Source organism: Nannobrachium achirus (assembly GCF_963921795.1).
Source record: "Nannobrachium achirus genome assembly, chromosome: 23".
NCBI lineage: Eukaryota > Metazoa > Chordata > Actinopteri > Myctophiformes > Myctophidae > Nannobrachium > Nannobrachium achirus.
In genome coordinates, this window is record NC_137830.1 from 17,299,851 (window position 1) to 17,324,422 (window position 24,572).

General features: G+C 43.7%; 1 protein-coding gene across 1 annotated transcript in view; it reads left to right on the forward strand.

Annotated features, from left to right (window-relative positions):
• Positions 1 to 24,572, forward strand: part of osbpl8 (oxysterol binding protein-like 8) — a 180,060-nt gene that overhangs the window by 28,517 nt on the left and 126,971 nt on the right. The window contains exon 3 of the mRNA XM_080753969.1: positions 10,701 to 10,798. Coding sequence (XP_080610095.1) covers positions 10,754 to 10,798 — 45 coding nt within the window. The 5' untranslated portion in view covers positions 10,701 to 10,753. The remainder of the gene's footprint in view (positions 1 to 10,700; positions 10,799 to 24,572) is intronic.

Genomic DNA, 24,572 nt, shown 5'->3' on the forward strand with positions numbered 1-24,572 from the left:
AGTTTGTTTTGGGCTGTTTGGAGCTTTAGCTTTAAGGCAGCTGGGGCGTCGCGATACCAGACAAGGACTCCGTAATCAATGAGGGGCCCAATAAGAGCACCTCCTAGTGTCTTTCGGGATTTAATATTGATCAGTGGGGCAACTCTTTGCAAGAAGCGAATTCGTTGATTGACTTTATTGATTACCTTGGTGGTCATTTTTTCACTGGATAGGTTAGCCTCCAGGATGCAACCCAGGTAGCAGATGTGGTTTTTTCTTTCTATCACAGTGTCACCTACTTTAATTGTGAAGTTCTCAACTAGGCTAAGTTTCTGACTAGATCCAAAGAGGATACATTCAGTTTTGCCTAGGTGAATTGAGAGTCTGTTGTCATTGAGCCAGGTGCAGATCTTGTTAAGTTCACAGTTAAGGGCCTTTTCAACCTGCAAAATGTCTCTGCCTGAGACTAGGAGAGCCGAGTCATCCGCGAACAGAAACAGATTGCAGTCACAAGCAGATGACATGTCGTTTACGTATATTAAGAACAACAGTGGTCCTAGTATACTCCCTTGAGGTACTCCACAGTTTACTGGGAGGGGGGGGGACAGGGTTCCGTTGACTTCCACCATCTGTTCCCTCCCCACCAAGTAAGAGTGCATCCATCTCACTGCTGTGCTGTCAAGACCAATAGCTTTGAGTTTTTCGATCAGAATAGAATGATCGACGGTGTCAAATGCCTTCTGGAGGTCCAGCATGACCATGCCGCAATATTTGCCATCGTGAATTTCACGTTTGATGTAATCATTCAAATAGATGAGGCATGTATCTGTGGAATGGGACTCTCTGAAGCCAGACTGGAACTCGTAGATCAGTTTATTCTCTTCAAGATATTTAGCCACCTGTTCATAGACAATTTTTGGAGCTGTGTGAAACACAGGCTCCCTATACAGTACGTGGCTGTGTGGGTCTGTGTGTGTGTGTGTGTGTGTGTCTGTGTGTGTGTGTGTGTGTCTGTGTGTATGTAGCCTGAACTTCCTAAACTTCGGCACGCCACTAGTCCCACAGTTTTGCCACCAAACACTCGCGCCATATGTCAAATCGACCGGCTTACTCGGGAATCGTGGGCTATTACTTTTCTAAGAGAAAGGATCTATAGTTTAATTGATATTAATTTATTAGTGAATTAATTTTCCCCATTGACTTAGAATGGGAATCGCAAAAACTCACATTCAATTATTTGTCTCTCGCAAACCACAGGGGCTACAGTTTCAAGACTTGGAGAGGAGGTTCATAATGATTTCAAGGATTAAATAAAAAATAATTGTGTCATTTGGCCTCATGGTGGCGCTATACCACCCCACTTTACGTTTTGGCCTGTAACTCTTGAACCGTAGGTCGGAAAATTAAAAATATTTTTTCCCTGGATTCCTTGGGTCATGACGCATCTCCCCATATAGGCCACGCCCATTTGCGCCATGATAGATTTTCCGCCATCTTGAATTTTCTCCAAAACACACTTTTTGCTCCTTTTCCTACATATTTTCTTCAAATGTCACAAAAATCGGTACACATGATCCACACACACACACACACACACACACACACACACACACACACACACACAGCTCCACTTCACACGGGTGTGATTTTTCCATTACCTTAGAGATGGAACTAAGGATTGAGATTGGCCTGTAGTTGCCAGGGTCAAGTTTACTGCCTTTTTTGTGCAGGGGGGTTACCTTGGCTAATTTGAAGTCCTGGGGGACATAACCCTGCTTGATAGATAGATTAATAATATGGGTAATGATTGGGGCAATGGTGGCAGCTGAGTCTATGAGAAATTTGGGGGCAATTTTATCATGGCCAGCGGCCTTGAATTGAGGTAGGGTGCGCAGTTTTTTAAACACTTCATCAGTTGACACCGTGGCAAGTTTAAAGTTGTCTTTGCATACCCCAAGGTTCCTGTAGAATTTCAAGATGTGCCTAACACCAAACAGCCCAGATGGAGTGGGCAGTTTATTGACCAGATTTTTGGCCATGGAGGTGAAGTAGATGTTGAGATTTTTGGCTACATCAAGACTATCAGTGAGGAGGGTTATGGGAGTTTGGATGGATATGTTGCTGGCTATGGATCTGAGTTTAGCACCACAGCCTAGCTGGGTTTTAAATAGCTTCCATAGGTCTCGTGGTTTGTGGATGTTTTCCTCAACTTTCTCATCCAAGTAGTTTTTTTTGGCAGAAAGGATTAAGGAGGTTGTCCGATTTCTCAGTTTATTAGCCTCTAAACTGACTATTTCTAATTTGGCTTTAAGGTGTTTATTGGGGCCTTTTTTGAGTTTGTGATTATATTTGCGTTTCTCAGAGTATTTTTTGTCTCTGAGTTTCATTGATTCACAGATTTCCGAATTCCACCATGGCTGTGAGCGGGCTTTAACCCTGACCCTACGCAAAGGAGCCACTTCGTCTAGGGTAGTGTTGAAAATGGATTTAAAGCCTAGCCAGGCTTCATCGACCTGAGTGCTAGCTAGTACTGGGGACCAGTCAGATTTCTCCAGTTTGTGGTTAAAGGCTTCGCTAGAGTAGGTTTTGAGGTTTCTAGCTTCAACTGTTTTGTGGCCGTCAGCTTTGGACTTATGTATTTTGCGGGTGCAGTAAATGATATCATGGTCGCTTAGACCACCACATTCAATAGTCCCACTCGCGGAGACTTTAGATTTGTCTGTGGTTACAATGAGATCTATGGTGGTTTGAGAGTTATCTGTAACCCTAGTTGGCTTGGTGATGAGCTGAGTGAAACCCTGTTGATTACATAGCTTATTGAACTTTTTGAATAGAGGAGCTTCTTTACGAAGCATGTCTATGTTCCAATCGCCAATAATGTATTTTTCAACATTGTCCACCGGTGCAAGGCTCTCCTCCAGTAACTCACAGAAATCATTTTGGTCGGGCGGTCTATAGATGGCACCGATTAGTATGTTTTTAGCTTTCTTTTTTTTCTTTTAAATTTTTATCCCACGATTTTTGTAACCCATTTTTTCACCCGGTGCCAATTGCCTAAGCTGTGATCCTGGGCTCTACTCTCCCTCTGCCAACCTGGGGAGGGCCCCGAACTGAGCTCATGCTTCCTTCAATGCATGAGGAGTGAGCAGGCCGCTTCTTATCACCTGACAGGGGGAGCTTCCCCGGTTGGACGTAGCGCGTGGAAGGAACACGTTATTCCAACCAGTTCCATTCCCCTCCATCAGGCGCCCCGGCTGGCCAGGGGGAGGCTTTATAGAGACCAGGATTACTGCATGTTTTTGTGAGGGTATCTACCCTAGGAGACACGGGGAGAACATGCAAACTCCACACAGAAAGGCCCTTTTGCCAACCCCACCTAGGGTGTGGGCACTGATGACGCGGAGGAGGGAACACGCCCCCAGCACCCACAGTGTCCTGTTTTTAGCTTTCTTAAGAATCACTTCCACCCATACAGTTTCTAAAGAGCTGTGTTGTAGGTCAGGGCGGGGGATATACTTAATACAGTTATGAACATACATGCATACACCACCACCAAATCTGTTTCTATCATTTCGGATGACCGAGTAGTTGTCAATTTCGATCTGAGAGTCAGTGATAGAGTCATCAAGTTTGGTCTCTGAGAAGGTTAGAAAATGGACCTTACCTTCGTGAACCATATGCTTGATTTGTTCAAATTTAGCAAACAAACTGTTAATGTTTAAGTGCATAATATGAATACCTCTTTTCACAAAGCGGCTGGCAAAGTTTCCCATTTCATCTGTGTGGTTGTTGGTTCGGGCTGAGTCAGAGATTATTGCAAGGTTCTTTTAAGGAAGTATGGAACACATCTGTCTTTCTCTGACAGGTCCTCGGGTGCCAAAGACTTTATGAAAGCTGGGTTGGGTCGATTTGGGGATGCAAGAGTACATTGTCTGAGCAGGAGATTCACTGCCTGCCTCTGTCTACCTTTTTACCTTATTTGTCTGTAGAAAACTGAGTGTGGAGCGATGGCGGAGGTAGAACGTCTGAGCAACTTGGCAGCTCTGTGATTGAGATTCACTGCCTGTCTCTGTCTGTCCTGCTGCGTATTCGCCTGTGTGTTTGTCTGCTTGCTTGACCCGGTTTAATGCTTGATTGATTGATTTATTCATTGAATACTGCAAAAAGAAGCACAGAAACAGTTCTATACAAAAGGATGCCTAAAAGGATTAAACCCTAGAAGAAAGCACCATGGCTTCGTTGTGTATTCAATTCATCTAAACATTTAATGACAGACAAATATACAATACCATACATAAACATCATGTAAACGAGCAGTATCGTTTATGCTGTGCTGAATGAGTAGTGTCTTTTAGAGTTCTCAAATTCTGCCCGAACCCGACCATACCCGAACCCGACCATACCCGAACCCGACCATACCCGAACCCGACTGACATTTAGGGTAGGGTAGGGCCTAAAATGTATGCTAATTAGTAGGCCTCGGGCCCAATGAAAAAAGAATATATATATATTTTTTATTATTTTATTACTATTACTCTGTTATAGACTCGACCATACCCAACCCGACGTTTTAGGGCCGGGTAGGGCCTTGGGCCTGCCCAGTTAGGGCCCAGTTAGGGCCGGGCCTTAATTTTCAGGCCTGTTGAGAACTCTAGTGTCTTTGTGGTGTAGTTGTGTATTGTGTATAGTCAAAGTGACATGGGATGAGTGCTCCTGCTAGAGTCCTCAATGTATTCCTACTGACGACTTGTGACGAGTGAGGAGGTCCTGTACAAAAATCCTGTTCTTTGGTTGACTTCTTCAATTAATTTTTGACTAAATGACAATGACAAAAGGGACCTTTTTTCCAGATTAGGGTAACAAAGTAACATTTGTTACCCTGGATGGTCTGCAGAGGAAAGAATATTGTCTTTTTTTTTTTACCTTTGGAATTGGATAGACCCATGTCGTCTTTTATCAATTTGTATGCCTTGATTTCTTCATCTTGTTTCTGTTCATAGCTAAGCTGTCCTTCTATTTTCCGTTGTGGATGATGAGTTTCCTCTATTCCCGACCTATAGCAATTTTGCCAGCCAGATGTGCATTCACCTCGTCTCATGTGTTGGAGAAGAATTATTGAATTCTTTAACTATTGAAAAATACCAGATACACAAGCTCACAGCGCAGCACCGAGTGCTGCGCTGTGAGCTTGTAGATCTGTTATATTTGAAAAATCTTGATTTTCTTTTTTTTCTTTGAATATAATTCCATTCATTCAACATTTGTAACTCAAATATTTGCTTCTGGGTGGTCCCTGGAACAACATATTTTGACATGGGGGTCCAAATACGCGTCATTTTGGGGGTCCTTGACATGAAAAAGTTTGAGAACCACTGATTTAGATGAAGGAATTAGAAGACATTTATAGAATCAGATCAAAGATATTCAAAGACATGCACAAATGTTAACGATTTGTCAAAAATAGCAGACCTACAGCGCCGCGCTGTGAGCTTGTATATCTGCTGTTTTTTAATAGTTAAAGCATAAAATAATGGTTGAAGTGGTTCAAACCAAAAGTGACAAAGGTTTGCATTCAGGCCTAAGGGACAAAGTATGAGCAGTTCAGGAGGACGTACATACATGTGGCATTTCTCTGTAGACTAAAGGACTTTGTAACACCGCCTGTGTGATGTGACAGTGTTGATACCATGCCCATCGCTCAGTCTATTGCCAGACATTTTGTGGTGTCACGTCTGCAGCCCGTCATCCTATTATCTCTTAACGCTACAATATAGGCTTTAATAAATTGAACTTGAAACATCCTTGCCAACTTCCCCAGGGGGCATTGCATGGCCGTCGCTGTTTCGAGAGGTCTTATTTGTTCCTGATGAGATTGCCCTTTCGATGATCGAATTACTGGTCTGAGGGCAGCGGATTAAGGCTTATCAAATAGACAAACAATGATCTCGGGGGGCAGGGGTGGCGGGGTGGGGGGTGTCAGGTGTGTAAGACCAGGTAGGACCGTGGAGCAAAAGCTATTAAAATGTCCACGCAAAATGGCAATCGGCTTAAGTGGCCGCTTCTTATCAGCTTGAAAGCATTGGTGGCATAGGCTAGCTTTGTGAGGCGGCTGCTGAGCAGAATATAATCTCTCAGAAAGCATACTAGCAGAGAGCATTAATAACCGACAGTCCTTCATTGGGTAGTGGAGTGTGAACAAAGGGACCTAGTGATAATGACTTGTGACAGCACACACACGCACGCACGCACACACAAACACACACATGCACGCACGCACGCACGCACGCACGCACACACACACACACACACACACACACACACACACACACACACACACACACACACACACACACACACACACACAGGGCAGCTGTGGCTCACAAGGTACCTGGTTCGATACCCTTGCTTTGTGTCCTTGAGCAATGCGCTAAACCCCCAAAACTTATTCCGATGAGGATGGTGTAAAGTGATTTGAATAAAGGCAGTGTAGAAATGGCATTCATGTCCGTCTCATGAAATGGGCCTGTGTTGAGAATCCCATTTAAAGGGGCCACACAATTGAAACAATTTTTCATGTATTTTATTATTCCCAGTGTATTTTTCCACCCTAAAAAATACAATTGTTGGGCTTCTTCCGTGAGGAAGAAGCCCAACAAATCCACGTGAGGCCTTTAGGAGGGCCATTCAACTGCAGCAGCTGAATGGAATGTTTGGATTGGGGTCTGGTGCAACGCACAGGTTCTGAACCTGGTGAGAGCAGGAGAGGACCTGGTGAGACGTAGGAGGAGCCCGGCCAGGAGTCAACCCATAGAGCCTAGTTCTTCCACGCGCCAGAATAGTACCCCCAATCCCGGCAGAGTAGTTCCGGTGCAGCACATTGAGTGACCCTGTCTTTCCCTAATAGGACTGATCGTGGATAGCTACTGGGACGTAAGTCGGGACTTGATCAACCCCGGCTGGGTCACCTGGGCGAGGGTGTATGATGTTGCGAGACTTTTGGGGTGGATTCTATTGAGACTATGGGGTGGGCGGGGTAACGTGCTGCTAAAATTGGAACGATACAGGGAAGATTAGCATGATGCCATGGTACCAATGCAAATCTTCTCTGCATCATTCCAATTTTATCCCAAAGACAGCGCCCCGTTGCCAACAAAGGGCATTTTGGTATTGCATCTGAAACAGCTTGGAATTTGAGACAGACAGAACATGAAATTTCAATATCCTAGTGGTTGTTTAGGCTAAAACCTGTACCGTATTATGGACCAATATATTTATATAAAATATGTATTTTTAAAAGCATGGTGTGGCCCCTTTAAATGTGTTTCTTGTTATAGCCACTCTCAGCAGGTGTCTAGTTCTGAGGTATTTTTGCATTTGTTTGTCAGATGTCATGCTGAGATTATTCTTTTTTATGATGGAATGAGTCATATCTCGCTTGCAGTTTTCCATACGCACGTGCTGCACATTGTCTGTCTGATGTTGTCTTAAGTGGGTGACTTGTGAAATGCTACCTAAAATGAGCACTAACTAATGCAGCGCACACCCTCCCCCAATATCCACTTATTCTTCTTGCATTATTAAGTTCAGCATCATAAGACTTAAATACAAACATTATCATTTTAAAATGAGCAAATATGCCATACTTTAGCTACATTTTTAACTAAAGTCAAGCCCACACCACTGATTCACAACGCAACAAGTTAAAACTGCAGCCACCTGCAACACAAGCCCAAAACTGCACAGACGTGCAACTCGTCAATTCAGACCGCTGCAACTGGTTGCATTGTGAGCCATTGGTGCGGACTGGGCTTTATGATAAAAAAAGGAAATGAAAACGATCATGTTGTGGTTGTGGTCACACACACCATGTGACGATAGTGGAGCACAAAGGCACTTTGTCAGGTGACAGTCAAACAGTGAAGCATGCGCTTTGTGTTTTCCATGACCTATTGTTAATTTCAACACATTCTCAACACTGTATTGTGGCTGTCAGGTGGAAATCTTTTTTTATGTCCAAAAACCCCCCAAGAAAAATAGAGCCTGTATACCGTTGTAGTTATTATTTCGGTGAGGTCCATGGCTGTGCACCTTCTGTTTGGCCCACATGCTCCCAAAAATGGTTGACGATTCTGCCCAGGGATGGATAGTTTTGTTCTGAATATCTCAGTAAAATCATAATTTGACCTGCTACGCCTTTCACAGAATGTTTGCCCCTGCAAAAGTACTTTAGCATCCAGGCCGGCTACAGACTATAAACTGTTACCCCTTATCAATTATCTATTAATATGCTGTGTTCATTCTGTTATTGCGACCGTAGGTCGCCGATTAGTATGTGAATGGTCACAGCTTGTCCGTATGTATCTCTGTCTGCCTGTCACGCCAGACACTGTGGTTCTATGGGTTTGTCGCTTTGACATCATGCTCTGATGCCACTGTGATGTCAGGGGAACCACTCTTAACACGTTGCAAGCCGCGGCAGAACCCTCTGAACAGAGGTAGCGCCGAAGAAATAAGCCATTTATTTACAAACATGTTTTAAAAAAACAAAGCCCACATGATAACAACACGTAATGGAGTGCTCGACACAGCGTACACATTCATCCTGCAGAGGTCGGCGATCTTACTTTGGCGAGGCGGAGGGGAGATCAATTCCATTCGTTTACGTGCGGCGAAGCAGGGAAAGGAGCGATAGAGAAGCGGCGCCCGAACGTGATTGAAACCGCGATCCACGAACAGAGACAAAGACCAGCCATCTTGTTTGAGCTTCTTGTTGATTTTCAACACTGGGGAGAGGATGAGGCTCCTCCTGGCCAGCCATCCATCCAGAATGTGAGTCAACGGCGTGGCCTGCTGGATATTAGGAGTATCACACCCAGCACCAGAAAATGACTGTCAGAGCATATTAACCGTTTCAGATCGCTCCAAAAAGACACAGAGAAGAATTTCCGATGTTTTTTTTTTTTTTTATTATAATTTATATCAAAAGTCCGGGAATAGACGTGTGGCTGATGAGACCCAGTAGGAAGTCCGAGGGAGTACGGCCAGGCTTAGAAGGTGTTAACAGAATGGGTTTGCCGCTCTGACAACACGCTCTAGCTTCACTGTGATGTCACACTAACAGAATCCCTTTTATGCCCATATATGGAGTTCCCTGATTTCATCAATATTAAGCCCATATCGAACAGGACTTCATATGGGAATGCCAATATATCGAGGCCACATACCACACTAACAGAATCCATATATGGCCAAGACAGCCCATATCTGTGGCTGGTTCTACAGACAGAGATCTCTATGTATGGGCATAAAAGGGTATGATGTCAGATGTCATAGACATCATAGGACTTTCACATAACGAATAACTGAGTAAGCATGTTTGGTCTCTAACAGCATATCTCCATATACAGTACATGGATCTCCACATATGGGTACCAGGGGTCTCCATATATGGGTAGCTGGTCCGGTATACATCACTGGCCAGATGGCCAAGAATTGGCGCGACCTCGCCCTTTAAGGCAAGGTCACATGTCGCCCTGAGGCATCTTACTAGTTGTACGAGTAGGTCGGGGGTGGGTTATTGTCAGTATCAGCCGGTAACATGCCAGAGTCTGTCCCCGTTACAATGCTCTAGACCCCTGGGAGATAGATTGCTGAGGTGGAGCGCCACAACTACTATCAGCCCCCAGTACTTACCGCACGACTTGCTGCAACCAAGCCGTGCTCTACGCTGAGTTTGCAGTGCCCAGGATCGTACCCATGACCTTGTGGTGCAAAGGTGATTGCTCTACCGACTGAGCTACCCGGACACTTTTCTGCAGCTGACTCAGGTCTAGGTCTATTTCTCGATGTTATGTGTTATGGTCTCTGGCACCAATACCTCAATGAGCTCTGGAAAAAAAGTGCCTTTTAGAAAAGACTCCACTCCTTCTGATATTGTGTTGAAGTGTTGAAGCAAGACACCGAACCCATAACTGCTCCTGTTTGGTTGTCGTCTGTATGTGAATGAGTGTGTGTGTGCGTGTGAGTGACGTGTGAATATGAGAGTGACACACATTGTAAGGCACTTGAAAAGTGCTAAATGCAGTCCATTTTACCATATCCTCCTTCCAGTATTTGACAACCTGGCAGGATCTCCTTCGCCTTTCGCCTGTGATCACAACGGAAACAGGCTGTTTATTGTCTTGGCAGTCACCACCGCACAGCTTTGATGTGGAAAAGGTGATTGGGATTCTGATAAATGTTCTGTGTCCCTGGATAATATCAATCCTTCTGTAATTCTTTGAAGACAATCAAGACATTGATCATTCCCAAAAAGCAGAGAGCCACAGTCACGGACTCTGATACTGCTAGTCCTGGTGATTGACTTAAGGAGGTGACGAGGTTGATTGCAAGCAGGATCATGGGAGACACAGAGACGATCTCTCACTTCAACATGTAAACATTGAGCCTTAAAAGCTGCATTAGTGAGTCTACTGCACAAGTATTTACCAGGGAGAACTGACACTGTGAGTGTGTACAACATTTGTTTCAGGTGGCAGGTGTGTGCTGGGCTTTATGGATTACATTAGAAAGCAGCTGGGAAATTATTATAGGGGAAAGACACCTGCTGTTGTAGAGCTGTTTTTGTACATCAAAAAGGTATTTGTTTTAGCCATTTCAGCTTGCCCACAATAATAACAGTAACTAACTAAGCTTGTATTGTCTTGTTTCTCTCCTGACAGACATGCAGGCCTCTGAACAGAACTAACACGCCACTCTCTGGCTCGACACAACTATGGAGTCTTCATCTGAATCACAGGTGGAACCTGAAAAATCCTTGGTGAGTCATCCCATTGTGTCTCTGTCTGTCTGTCTCTCTCTCTCTCTCTCTCTCTCTCTCTCTCTCTCACTCACTCACTCACTAAATTGTGAATGGCACATTTATATAGCGCTTTTATCTGAAGTGCTTTACATAGATTGTGCATTACATTCACCCATTCACACACACACACACACACACATTCATACACCGATGGCGGAGGAACCCATGCAAGGCACCAACCTGCACATCAGGAGCAACTAGGGGTTCAGAGTCTTGCTCAAGGACACTTCGACACTAACTCCTGGAGAGCTTGGGATCGAACTGGGAACCTTGCGATTCCCATCTGGCCGCTCTGCCACCTTTCCATTAACATGCAACTGAATGTCCCCAGTAATTGGTGTCTTATGTCCACATCTGGGCTTGTTTGTACAGGCTTGGTGAGAAAGGACGTGTCATGTTTCCCCACTGGCTACAGTGACAGTGAACATGCCCGCAAGTGGAGCCCAATCTAAAAATTAATGATTAGCTTAAGGCAATAGTATTGCTAACCTGCCACAGGCTTGGCAGGTGCTGGATAGTGGTCGCCCAACTTGGCTGTGTGTAATTATAGTGCTGTCAGTGTGCGTGTCTGTGTGTTGGTCTCTATTATATTTCCTTTGCATGTATGCTGCCAGCAGGCAAGGACCTCAATTCCCAAATATCTTTCAAATTGTTCAATGACAATTTATGTCATTCATGTCCATTAATAAACACAATCTGGCTTATGGGATCTACAGTACACTATTTGTACTAGCAAATTGGCTGCAGGCATGCGACAATATTTGAATGATAGTCTATGCATGTAAATACTATATTCAAAACTGTTAATTACACCAACATTGTTCTTGTGAGTAGTGTTGTTCTTATTGGTGAAAATTATTATAGAGGGAGGGAGAGAGAGAGAGAGAGCAATTTGGTGCAAACCCACATTTGATTAGCCGACATTTCATTTTGATTCATATCAATATATATATATAAAAAAGAAAAACAGAACAGATTTGGCTGTTCTTGACAACCGATGCTGCAAAAACATCTCCTCTGTATGATCCTATAACACATGGAATATTGTTTCACAAACTGACCAGTCCTTGGTATCTTTATAACAAGCTTTGAGTAGTATAATGGCGTTCGTCTGTGTTACTTCAGTGTCCCATAAAAGTGACATCACCGTCGAATTTGTACATTTCCACCTTCAGTCGATTCATATCCATATGAGTGAAATCGCCGGGGTGGTGTTTTTTTTTTTTTTTTTTTAACACAGTTCATATATGAGGCGATGTAAGATTCGCCTACAGGGATTTCAACACGAAACATAACAACGGGACACAGGGGGATAGTTGACTAGAGCTCATGCTTACTCTGCTTATTCCGATTTCACACTTGTCACTCTGTCTGGATAAAAGTCTCTGCTAATTTCTTTTAAAATGATGGGCACTATCAGATCAATCTTGTTGTTGACAATTAAAATGGCATCCTCAGTGGGGGCAAATGTTACAATTGGTCCCACAATATGGTTTGACACTGGTATAGCCATTCATAGCCACTCCGAACCCTACCCAAGCACAATCATAATAACGTACATTTTATCAGCCCAAACATGAACTGACCCAAAAAACGGAAAAGAAAATGCCAAATGGCTGTGCGTCGTCAGAAGCTCAAATAAATCACATGACACTATGGGATGAGACAGAGAGAGAGGAGATATAGGCACTGTGTCCATTAGCTCCCTCTGGCACAACTCTAGTGCTAATTGCCTAACTTAGAAACAACATGTTGCGTAATGCATTTTAATGGAATTCATTATCTTCATTTCAGCCACCACCTAGTCTTGGTCTCTGCATGGGGCAAACAGCTATAGAGTTAAATTCTGAATTATAAATCTATTGCTGTGCAAGTGTGCATTGTTGACGACTGGCATGGCGGCATAGTGCGAGACTCGGGAGGTGGACATATTGCGTAGTTGGCAGACATCCTGCTGTTCAATGAAAGGGCCCACTGGAGGAAAGACTGGCTCCAAACACAGAGATGAGAGCCTCCGGGAAGCCTTCCAAGTGTCTGCTCCCCTTCCCCTCTCTCCTCCTGTGTCCTGGAGTCCTCACAATTAGGGTACGTCTCTCACCAAGGATTGCATTTGCCGCGGGTGGCTCGCCTCCGGTTTCAGCTGCCTCTACATTCAGGCATTCACCGTTGCTCATTTTGGTCTCTTTGGTGTCATACCGTGCATATTAGGGATGTGCAGGGCTGTTCAAAATCGATGTAGATTATTCTACGGCTATTAATAAGGATTATTTGAATATTTGACAGATGCTGGCATGCAGTTCTGATTGCATTGGCTTTACGAACACATTGCATGTGCCCTTAGCAGCTGTTACAAAACAGAGAAGTAGATAATATCTTTTCAAAGATCAATCATCATCTTTTTTTTTTATCTTTTACACACTGAAGCACCATCATTATGTTGCAGCTAAACACAAATGATAGGTGACAAAATCCTGACGGGTTAATCTAATACTGATCTCTGAAGTGTCAAAATTATCCCATGAGGGCACATTTACCCTTTTTCATAGTTCTGTTAAAACTCCAGATTTGACTGTGCGTAGGGATGTGAATCTCGACCACTGAGGCGATACGATACGCATCACGATACACTCCCAGCGATACGATATAATTGCGATACATTGAAATCTTGCCGATACGATACATCACGATACACCCCTGACCCCGATACGATGCGATATGATTCACGATATTTTGCGATACACCCCTGGTGCTTACGATGCGATACGATTCACGATTCGGTGCGATTCAACACAATGCAAAGGATTTATATTAAAGCGTAAATTTCCCCCCCAAAAAATTACTAAAAATGCATTACATTTAATTTCCAAACAATTTATTGTTTCACTGTAGTACTAGGCTCTGTCTAACAATCCAACTTATTGAAATCTGGGAGAACACTCCTTGCTGGTTGGTAGAATTGTTTGATTAATACTATATCATTATATCATTATTATATATCATTACATCCTCAACAGGTGGTCAGGGACCCCTAGGGTCCTCAGAGTTATGTGAGGCGGCAAAAAAATAATAGTTTGTTTTTACAGTAACCAATTGAACCCTAGCAAGTAGCAACCCTATGGGGGAACATTAGCCAATACATTAACACTTATTGAGGGTTTAAGAGATAATAATTCATGGATTATAATGAATAACATAAATCCATCATATTAATAGAAAAGATAATGTGTGAACAAATACACACAACATAGTAATGTATTAATGTCATTGATGAAATAGTGCTGTCAAACAAGTCTCTGACAAGTTTTAATCTGCAACAGTTTTATATAATAGCCTACAGTAGTCTAAAATAGCCTACAGTGGGGGTCCCTGCTTGATCTCTCTCTTCTCAGTTAAGGATCCTTGACCTGTATTATTATTATATTGTATGAATATAATCTAGGATTTTGCCATTTCTAGCCAAAATGTTTCAAAACGTAGATATTTGAGTCACAACGCGTCGCGTTGTGAGCTTGTAGGTCTGCTATTTAGGTGCGTGCGCGACACCGTCGAGCTGCCAAGTATAAATCAGGCTCCAGCCTCTCTTTGCAGAGGGAACAGCAGCAGCAGAAGAGTGTTCTGCCTGCTACAGTAACAAGTTGTGAAACAGTGTCAAATACTTTGTTTTAATCGCTAGCTGCACGCCCAGTATCGTTGTTGTAGTTCATACGTGTGTGTAGTTAAAGCGTGGAAGCTTCTGCTTTGTTTAAATCAATTCCGTCGCAGACTCGACAAGAAGAACAAACGGGTGTGGAATGTGGATCATAATATCACGCAGCGTGCTCCAGTCCAGTGACACAACAACGGATCACATCAGCGAACATTGGACAGGGATGTTATAAAGCTAAACGTGGTAGCCTACTAATCTTGCATGTTTAACCAGTGGGCTCACGAGTGCTGTCTCAGTGTCTGTCTGTCTGTCTCTGCATTGCGTCGGGTCGGGTGTTCACTGCGCTCCGCTGAGCAGCTCAGTGCTGCTGTAAAGACGCATGTCTGTAGAGTCGCTACAAGTGCTTTTTGGGGGGAGGGCTGATGGGGCATTCAATGCGCCTCGGAAACACAGTATAGAATGAAATACTATTATGCAAAAACCGATCCAACCGTGGAATGTACCGATCCAAACACTCACGATACGATACATCACGATTCCAGCCGTCAATTGTACCGATCCACCCTGAATGAACCGATTCACTCGTATCGCGCACGTTTGTATCGCGATTACGATCCGTACCGGTATATCTTCGCATCCCTAGTGTATATGGACCACCACTGGTTGTAAGTAGGCCTGTCACAATTATTACATAATCGTCTAATTGCAATTATTTGACATAATCACAGTTATTATTTGGTCATAATTGTTATAATCGTTTACATGTTCAAACATAAAAAAAAAATAGTGGAAATAGCAAGCTCACAACTCGTCGCATCGCAACGCGTTGTGAGCTTGTAGATCGGCTATTTCTACTATCAATGTTCTTTTAAAGTATAAAGTTGTCAAATATGTCAGTTTGTATATTTAAGTTATGTTTCATATCTACCAGGTCATGTGCAACTTCAAAGCCCACAAGCCAAACAGAAATGTAATTGTCAGCGTCAAACACAATTCAATCGTTAATCGCAATTATTTGAGTGACAATTAATCGTCATGTAAAATGTCATAATTGTGACAGCCCTAGTTATAAGTGCAGCACAGCTCGTCCAACACTGTCCAACTGATGTTCAGTGCCACATGCTACAGGAAGCAGACATCCTCAGGCCGCGTCTTCCTGTTGATAAGAGTTCAATTACAGCTCCAGCTTCACCAGTTTGCTTATCAGGCGCAGAACACTGTGAACAGAATGTCTTTCTGAACTTGGTGCAGTACACTAAATAAATGAAGACGTTATAAGTAATACTTTGAAATGTTTTGGTGCGACATGATTTGCCCCAATTCTCAAGATAAACAGATTAATCGATCGTGAAAATAATTGTTGTTTGCAACCCTACATCATTGCCTCTTTGCCAGTCAACCTAAGCTTTGATTAACTCTAGGAAAAGTAAAAAAGTGTGAAATAGTAGAATTGATAGTAATGACTTTCACATTGTGTAGGGAAATGTCCTGAGTAACATTTGAAATGGTAATTAACCACTGTCTTACTGGGAGTACATAAATGTTGAAGTCAGGCTATAAAAGCCTCCACAGCGTGATGTGAAATGCAATCCACGACCATGTGGCTGGGTTAGAGCAGCACTGCATTCCACATGGTATGGATGTATTGACTTTGGGGACCAATAGATTGGGCCACATATGGCATGGCATATGCTGGCCGTATGTGGATTAGAGTGAGAATGACTCTGCTATGCTATTCAAGCAAAATATGATGAACCACAACCATGCTATTTACAGTACAACACCAAAACACATATTCCCACAGCCACGCACGCACAAAAATGGCGGTTAGTATCTCTCCTGACGTATCCAGTTACTACTACAGTATAGCCTGGGAGGATATTACTGATCAGGGATTGACACTCGTTGCCCGACTGCCCGTGGTAGGTAGATAAAAATGCCGGGCAGGTGGGGTTTACTTTCAGGTTGTGTGGGGATTTTAATTCACTATAAACACAACACAAGATATCTGTCTATCAACACTTGAATGTGGCCAGAGCGCCCTCTCTCTCATTCATTCACGCACGCACGCACGCACGCACGCACGCACGCACGCACGCACGCACGCACGCACACACACACACACACACACACACACACACACACACTCAGCATGCATTGGCAAATGGAATGATACACTGCATAGTCCTAGATGGATAGTGCATAGTCCCACATGCTGTGTGCTCTGCAGCTAGTCATAAGCGTTCTTTCACGTTTCAAGCTTGTTTCAATTTCAGCTCATTCCAGGGTTCCTACACAAGTAGGGAAAGTATGGAAAAGTATGGAATTACAGTAGATTTGAGTAATTTCCTGGTCTGGATCAGTATGGAAATAAGTACAAAATAATTATGTTTGCAGACTATTGACTTAGTCAATAACTTTATCAAATCCACACACACCCCACCAAATTATAGATTAAAGAAAATTCGTCTCTGAATGTGTCTGAATTGCATATTATCACAAACAACATTGTGACAAATGCTTGTCTGAAGATGTATTAGTTGCACAGTGATGTAGTTATTAGAAAGGTTAACTATCTTTTCTGCATAAGGAAACCATCATTTTATAGCTCCATTCATCGTCATGTCCATAATAAATGAGGCTTCGCAGGCGGCGAGAATATTTAATTATTATTGACTCATTTTCTGTTCTTATTTAGAAGAGAGATTCATGGGGAGAACAACAACATATTATTGGGATATAATTATATCTATTAACACATTGGCCGCCATTTTAACATTGACTGTATGGCTCTCCTGCCATTTTGTTTAATAAAAAAATTGATATATTTTTTTTATATTGACATTTTTCCTAAATTCTGTATTTTTTCGACAATGTCATACAGAACCTCAAATGAAACAGGACAAACTCTAGTCTCACCGAAAAATAAAATAAATAAATAAAAAGCTTTTTTTTCTATAGTTGCAGCCATCTCAAAATAGCCATTTTTGACCAAAATCCAGCTATAATTGAAAGAACTGGAGATATTGACCTTTTTGTGATTGATGGCTTTTCGAGCGAATAACTCAGTTGATATTTGTATTTATGGCGTCAGGCACTTATCAGATAAGTGTACTAATGTAATTATGTAATAGGAATTATTTTTAGAATTTTCTGTTTAGAAAAATGCAGAGAAAAATATTTTTATATGCTATGTCTGACCAAAAACAGCAAGTTCACATTGATATACTATTACTGCTACAGTATTCTACAAGTCTGCTACAAGTCACTTGGGGGCGCTGTCTCTCTGTTTCTGTGTGTAAATGCTAGTTGCGCTCTGTAGGCCTACAGGTGCACACACACACATTGACATCAAAGGGGGCATGAGTCTTTACAACCAGTAAGACTCCCTAATCGGGAGATAAGCGACCGTTGGTCGCTTATCTCCACAAATATCACAACCTCCACCTCTCACGTCATACGGGTAGCCATAGTTACACCTGGAATGTTGAATCTCCATATATGGAGATAACCTACGCATCACACAAAGTCTGACCTCACCAGCCCATACTTGGGCATGGACGACTTATATCTCCATATACGGAGATGGCCATATATGGAGATACGATGACATCACAGAGTCCACAGCTGATGATGTGGCGTGATGTCATACAATACACAAACAAGCCCTATATAAAGGGGCAATTCTCACCAGGGAAGAGAGCATTGCCTGGAATGTTGAATCTCCATATATTGAGATAACCTACGCATCACACAAAGTCTGACCTCACCAGCCCATACTTGGGCATGGACGACTTATATCTCCATATACGGAGATGGCCATATATGGAGATACGATGACATCACAGAGTCCACAGCTGATGATGTGGCGTGATGTCATACAATAAACAAACAAGCCCTATATACTGATGCGATACGATGACATCACAGAGTCCACAGCTGATGATGTGGCGTGATGTCATACAATAAACAAACAAGCCCTATATACTGATGCGGAGATATGAGCAGGGCAAAGGTGTGACGTGTGACGTGTGACCGACCGACGGACGGCCGGTGGAGGTTTTCATAGTAAACTGCTCCCTGACGGTCGCAATAACACTTCTAGAATACATCTCTAGAATGGATTGCTATGACATTTGTTCAACAAGGTGATCAGCAATCTCTCAACACGTCGCTCTGCGACACTTTGAGAGCTTGTAGAGCTTGTAGATCTGCTATTTTCACATTCTAGCACATGTTAGAAAATGTCTCCCCCTGCCCCTAAAAAATCCTCTGCACTGCCCTGGCAAGAGCAGGGCAGACGCAGTTTGCTAACGAGGCGAGGCTGTAGTTGATCTATCGCTTGTTGGCTGTAGTTGATGCTTGTTTTGGTGGAGCGTGGGCCAGGGACCCCCACGCCCACCTGGTTCCCTAAGTGTTGGCTGGAGACCAGGGGACCCCCTTTGTGAGACCCCATCGACAGGGACCACAGGGTCCCTGCAACTGGATCATGTGAACTTTATGTAACAAATGATCTTATTGATTGATTTTACAATGTTATGTAACTCCGCACTGCTCTGGGAGGTCGGCGAAGCGTTGGACCCGCGGACCCCTTATTGGTTCCGTTAGAAAGGCGACCAGGGACCCCCACCTTTGCAAAGGCGATCATGGCTTGTTTGTGGACTAAATACCATTACAAAACTAATATTATAGCCTGGATATATGGATTATAACCCAGGGTGTGGATTCAAATCAACCATCATCATTATCAGGTACGTTTAGAAGCATTTATATGGCGAATTGGCGATAATTGTGGGTTTTGTGTCTTGAGAGAGAGAGAGAGAGAGAGAGAGGCAGATCTCACTGATAGCACTGTTTTTTTATGGGACTGAACACCATCAGGGGGTCCAACAGGGACCACTGAAACAGAGATATAGTGGTCCTGGAGGGAAGCACACACACACACACACACACACACACACACACACACACACACACACACACACACACACACACACACACACACACACACACACACACACACACACACACACAGCTGTTCTCACACTTTTTTTTCTTCTCTTTTTTTTTCCGGCAGCCAGCCTTTTGAGCTCAAATGCGTCTTTTGCCAGTTCACTGTGGGTTATGGGGAGATTTATACATTTGTATTGCAATTTATACATTATTACAGTATTTTTTTCAAACACACTTACTTTGATGTGTGATATTTTAGGTTCCCTTTAAGATAAAAGGCTCAGACTTTGTGACGGGCTGTGGAAGAATGTAATTAAACATTACATTATATAAAAGCAAATTCTCGGGACTATCGGGCCTGGCGGGGAACGACATTGGGATTTTCTCGGGACTATCGGGGGAGGCGGGGAATGAGTTAAGGGGAAATAATGACATATAATGATATATAGGACCACTTCGTTTCAGTTAGTTGACTAATTTATAATTACTTGTTAAACACTGCTGACAAGTTAAATTTTTGTTTTGTGCTTTATAAACAACCAATGAAGCGGCCGAAATGAGTTTTCTCAGAAGGGTGGCTGGTATCTCCCTTAGAGATAGGGTGAGAATTTCAATCACCCGAGAGAGACTTGGAGTAGAACCGCTGCTCCTTCACTTAAAAAGGAGTCAGCTTAGGTGGTTCGGGCATCTAGTACGGATGCCCCCCGAGCGCCTTCCTAGGAAGGTCCGCGATGCACGTCCCACTGGGAGGAGACCCCGTGGCAGACCTAAGACCAGATGGAAGGATTATATCTCCAAACTGGCCTGGGAACGCCTCGGTATACTCCCAGAGGGAGTGGAGGAAGTTGCACAGGATAAGGAAATCTGGAAGTCTCAGTTGGAACTGTTACCCCCGCGACCCGATTCCGGATAAGCGGTTGAAGATGGATAGATGGATGGATGGAAGTCAAAGTTATTTTGTCAGCAAATACTGTATGCCAAACTATTACTGTATAATGCTTGGATCTATCCCAACTAGAAAGTGCAAAAACACTGCAAGCAGATGGTACTGCAATGTTTGTTGCTAAAATATTAAAGTTGTGAAATTATGAACCTATAAAAAATGGATGGGACACGTGTGGATCAAGGGAAACCAGGTCACTGTTTGGTTTATCAGTCTGTTCTCATATGAAGCTGTTTAATCCAGGGGGCATGGTGACACATAGCACTGTCGCCTCACAGCTAGAAGTTCCTGGGTTCGATTCCCGCCGTGGGCGCAGGGGCCGTGTTCTCTTCTCAGCATCATCAGTGCCCATACCCTAGGTGGGGTTGGCAAAAGGGCCTTTCTGTGTGGAGTTTGCATGTTCTCCCTGTGTCCCCTAGGTAGTTACACTCACAAAAACATGCAGTAATCCTGGTCTCTATACTGCCTCCCCCTGGCGAGCAGAGGCATCCGATGGAGGGGAAAGGAACTGGTTGGAATAACGTGTTCCTTCTATGCGCTACGTCCAGCCGGGGAAACTCCCCCCTGTCAGGTGAAAAGAAGTGGCCTGCTCACTCCTCATGCATGGAAAGAAGCACGATGTCAGTCCATTGCTCTCCCCAGGTTGGCAGAGGGAGTGCAGCGCCCAGGATTACATTAGACAATTGACACTGTGTGAAAAAACTCGTTCCAAAGATCTTGGGATAAAAATGTAAAGAAAGAAACTACTTTTTTGGTGCCTAATGTTGCCTACCCCTGTCTAGCATATTGTTATGCAGTAACCACACAGTGAGGCTGTGGTACAAAAAGCATGGACGAGACTACGTTTGCACCCTGTCTGTCTGTCCGTCCGTCCGTCCGTCCGTCCGTCCGTGCGCAGCTAATATCCTGTTGGCTTGATCGCAGCGAAATTGTTCACAGACACTCCCTGGATGCCAGAGCTGAACTTATGCCCCAAATCTTTCACATGGACCTGTTATAGCGCCACCAGGAGGCCGATTTTTGCAAGACACATTTTTTACAGATTTTGTCCAAACATCAGCGGAAAATCGGTACACAGTATCTCTAGTCATTAAACAAAACGGAAAAGTCTTTCAGATTTGTCATATTCCATCCTGATTGAATAACATTGGCTTCCGAAGTTTGCAGGACTGCTCCATTTTGAACAAAATGCCTCAAAACATGAACACAGCGTGCGATTTAAGTGACGTTTTGCACGCACATTCCCACTAGGCTGAGGAACTTGACAATTTTCAAATCAGCCTCTTGGTGGATGATGCAAACCGATGTCACTTGATGCATGCTTGGCTGTTGCACTTTGCTGGCAGGAATTACTGTTTGTTTACGGTTTGTATTAATCTGTGCAATACAGAATAATACAAACCTCTTTCTGTGATGGGGCAGGGAGGGAGGGAGTGTGTTAAACGGTGTGGAAGCATTTTGTTACATGCTCTGCAGTGTACGGCGCAATCTTATTTGCGACTGTCAGGTCGCAAGTTACTATGAAAACCTTCACCGGCTGTCTGTACCTCCGTCTGTCCGTCCCGTCACGTCACGCCACGTCACGTCACACTTTTGGCCCTACTCTTATCTCCGGCACCGTTGCCCCTATCCATGCCAAACTATGCACACACACTCCTTAGCTGGCAAACCACAACATCCAGCCCTGATTTCTCACATGGCGCTCTTCTAGCCCCACCATGAGGCAGATTTTTGCAAAACACATTTTTAGACACTGCTCCTACAGATTTTGCCCTAAAATCACGCAAAGTGGTACACACAGTATCTCTCAAGTCATGTCATCAACGTCTGTCCCATTTCCCATATTCCCTCCTGATTGGCTACCATTGCCTTCTAAAGTTTGTGTATGCAACCTGACGGTCGCTTATCGCCCGATTGGGGAGTCTTACTGGTACTCAACATTACGTGACAGTTACATACATTGCACAAGTACTTTGATGCATGCAATGTTTAATGTTTGAAGACCGTTAAAAGGCAAAAAACCTATTAGTACAAAGAATGGGAATATTTGCATTGTCCTCTACACACAGTCAAGTAGCTAAGTGATGCATTCTATCCATACGCGTTGGTTTGAGGTAAACAGTAATGTAGGTTAATGGAAGCAGGACAGCAGCAGAGGAGGGTACATTAATGGTTATGTACTCTTCTGTTGGTCCCAGGGGTGCTTGTTTTCTCTGTGCTGGCTGAGGAAATTAGGTGGCCTGCTTGGGTTTATTGGTGCAGAAAGGCCTGAATTACCAAGAACACATGGTTTGTAATTATGTGAACAGGAGCTCTGTTGCTGAGGTTGTGTTGTTAGTATTTGTGTAGTTAATATTTAGGCCTAGAATTATTGAATGCTTTAACTATTGAAAAATAGCAGATGGTGCCGCGCTGCGAGCTTGTAGATCTGCTATTTTTGAAAAATTGGGAAAATTAGAATTTTGACCCGATTCTATAAGTGTCTTTTGAATCCTTCTAAGGTTTTTTGAAAACCCCTATGTTTCTATGTCAGCAATCTGGCCAGCCATCGTCAAAGAAAAGGTCCTTTTAACTTAACTGGAGCTCAGTTAGTCTGTTCTGGAGAGACTACTGTGTCAGTGGTTCTCAAACCTTTTCATATGAAGGACCCCCAAAATGATATGTATTTGTCCACAGACCCCCATCTCAAAATATTTAGTTCCAGGGACCCCCCCAGAAGCAAAATTTGAGTTACAAATGTTCGCTTTGAAAATACATATTCAAACTCAAAGACTTGCACACATTTTCACGACTTTTTCCAAAATAGCAGATCTACAAGCTCGCAGCGCGGCACTCGGTGCTGCGCTGTGAGCTTGGTGTGTGTGTGTGTGTGTGTGTGTGTGTGTGTGTGTGTGTGTGTGTGTGTGTGTGTGTGTGTGTGTGTGTGTGTGTGTGTGTGTGTGTGTGTGTGTGTGTGTGTGTGTGTGTGTGTGTGTGTGTGTGTGTGTGTGTGTGTGTGTGTGTGCATTTTTACAGTCTGTGGGTTGGTTCCCTTGTCCATGGCAGATATGACACATAACCTAAATATACAAAGAAATGACTGACATATTTGACAACTTTATACTTAAAAAAAAATGTATTGGGCGCCCGCTGGCCTACTGGTCCAGGCGCATACCACGAGGCATTGCCACATAGGCATGGATGTGCCTAGCGGCGTCGCCGTTTCGATTCCCGATCCGGACGACCTTTTCGGCATGTCACTCCCCATATCTCCCCTATTTCCTGTCAGTCTACTGTGCTATCAATGAAGGCATAAAAGCCCAAAAACAAATAGCCGATCTACAAGCTCAATGCGGCACATCGCGATGCGTTCCGAGCTTGTAGATCTGCTGTTTCCACTATTCTTTTAAATATTGTAAAATATATGAACATTTTTCAACATGGAAACGATTACAACGAGTATGACCAAATAATCTGGCCTACTATAGAAGGGCAGTGATGTCATTACGTGCGCATCCCGCATCAAAAACTCATTCAAGTCACCCAGGGACTCATTCATGTCATGGTCCTGGGGTCCCGGGGATGCGCCTCCATTGGAGTCCATGTTAAAATAAATTACAGCGTCGCGGTAAAAGAAAAAATCAAACCTCGGTTCGAAGTGGAGCGGTGAATCTGAGCAGCTATACCCTGTGTGTGTTGCTAAATGCCTAAACTGTAAACTGTAAACTGTGCCTGTGAGTGAGTGGTGAGTGTGCCTGGCCTGCACAAAACAGCGCCCCTCCTTTAACTAGTGTGTTGTGTGTGGCCACTCAAGGTATTGCCAGGCTACGGACACGGCCAGCCAGCCACCCAGCCACCCAGCCACCCAGCCACCCAGGGACATACCCACGGACATACCTGTCTATTGGGAGCGCTTTCACCGCTCCAAAAAAAAAGAAATTCCACAGACACCACCATTGTTGATGGGTGAAAGCATCCTACTTTACCCTACGTTAACACAAATAAAATCCACGTAGAAAGTCTTAAACAGGCGATAGAAACGTCAATGTTTTGATTCCACCGACATCCGGCGCCATTTTGCGCGCTTAAACTTTATATTGAGGACTCATAAAACTTTTCTGGGACCCATTTGAATGACCACCTGTGGGTCCCGGGACCCATTACATTGAAAACCTAGTAACATCACTGGAAGGGCCTAACTGTGTGTCTGA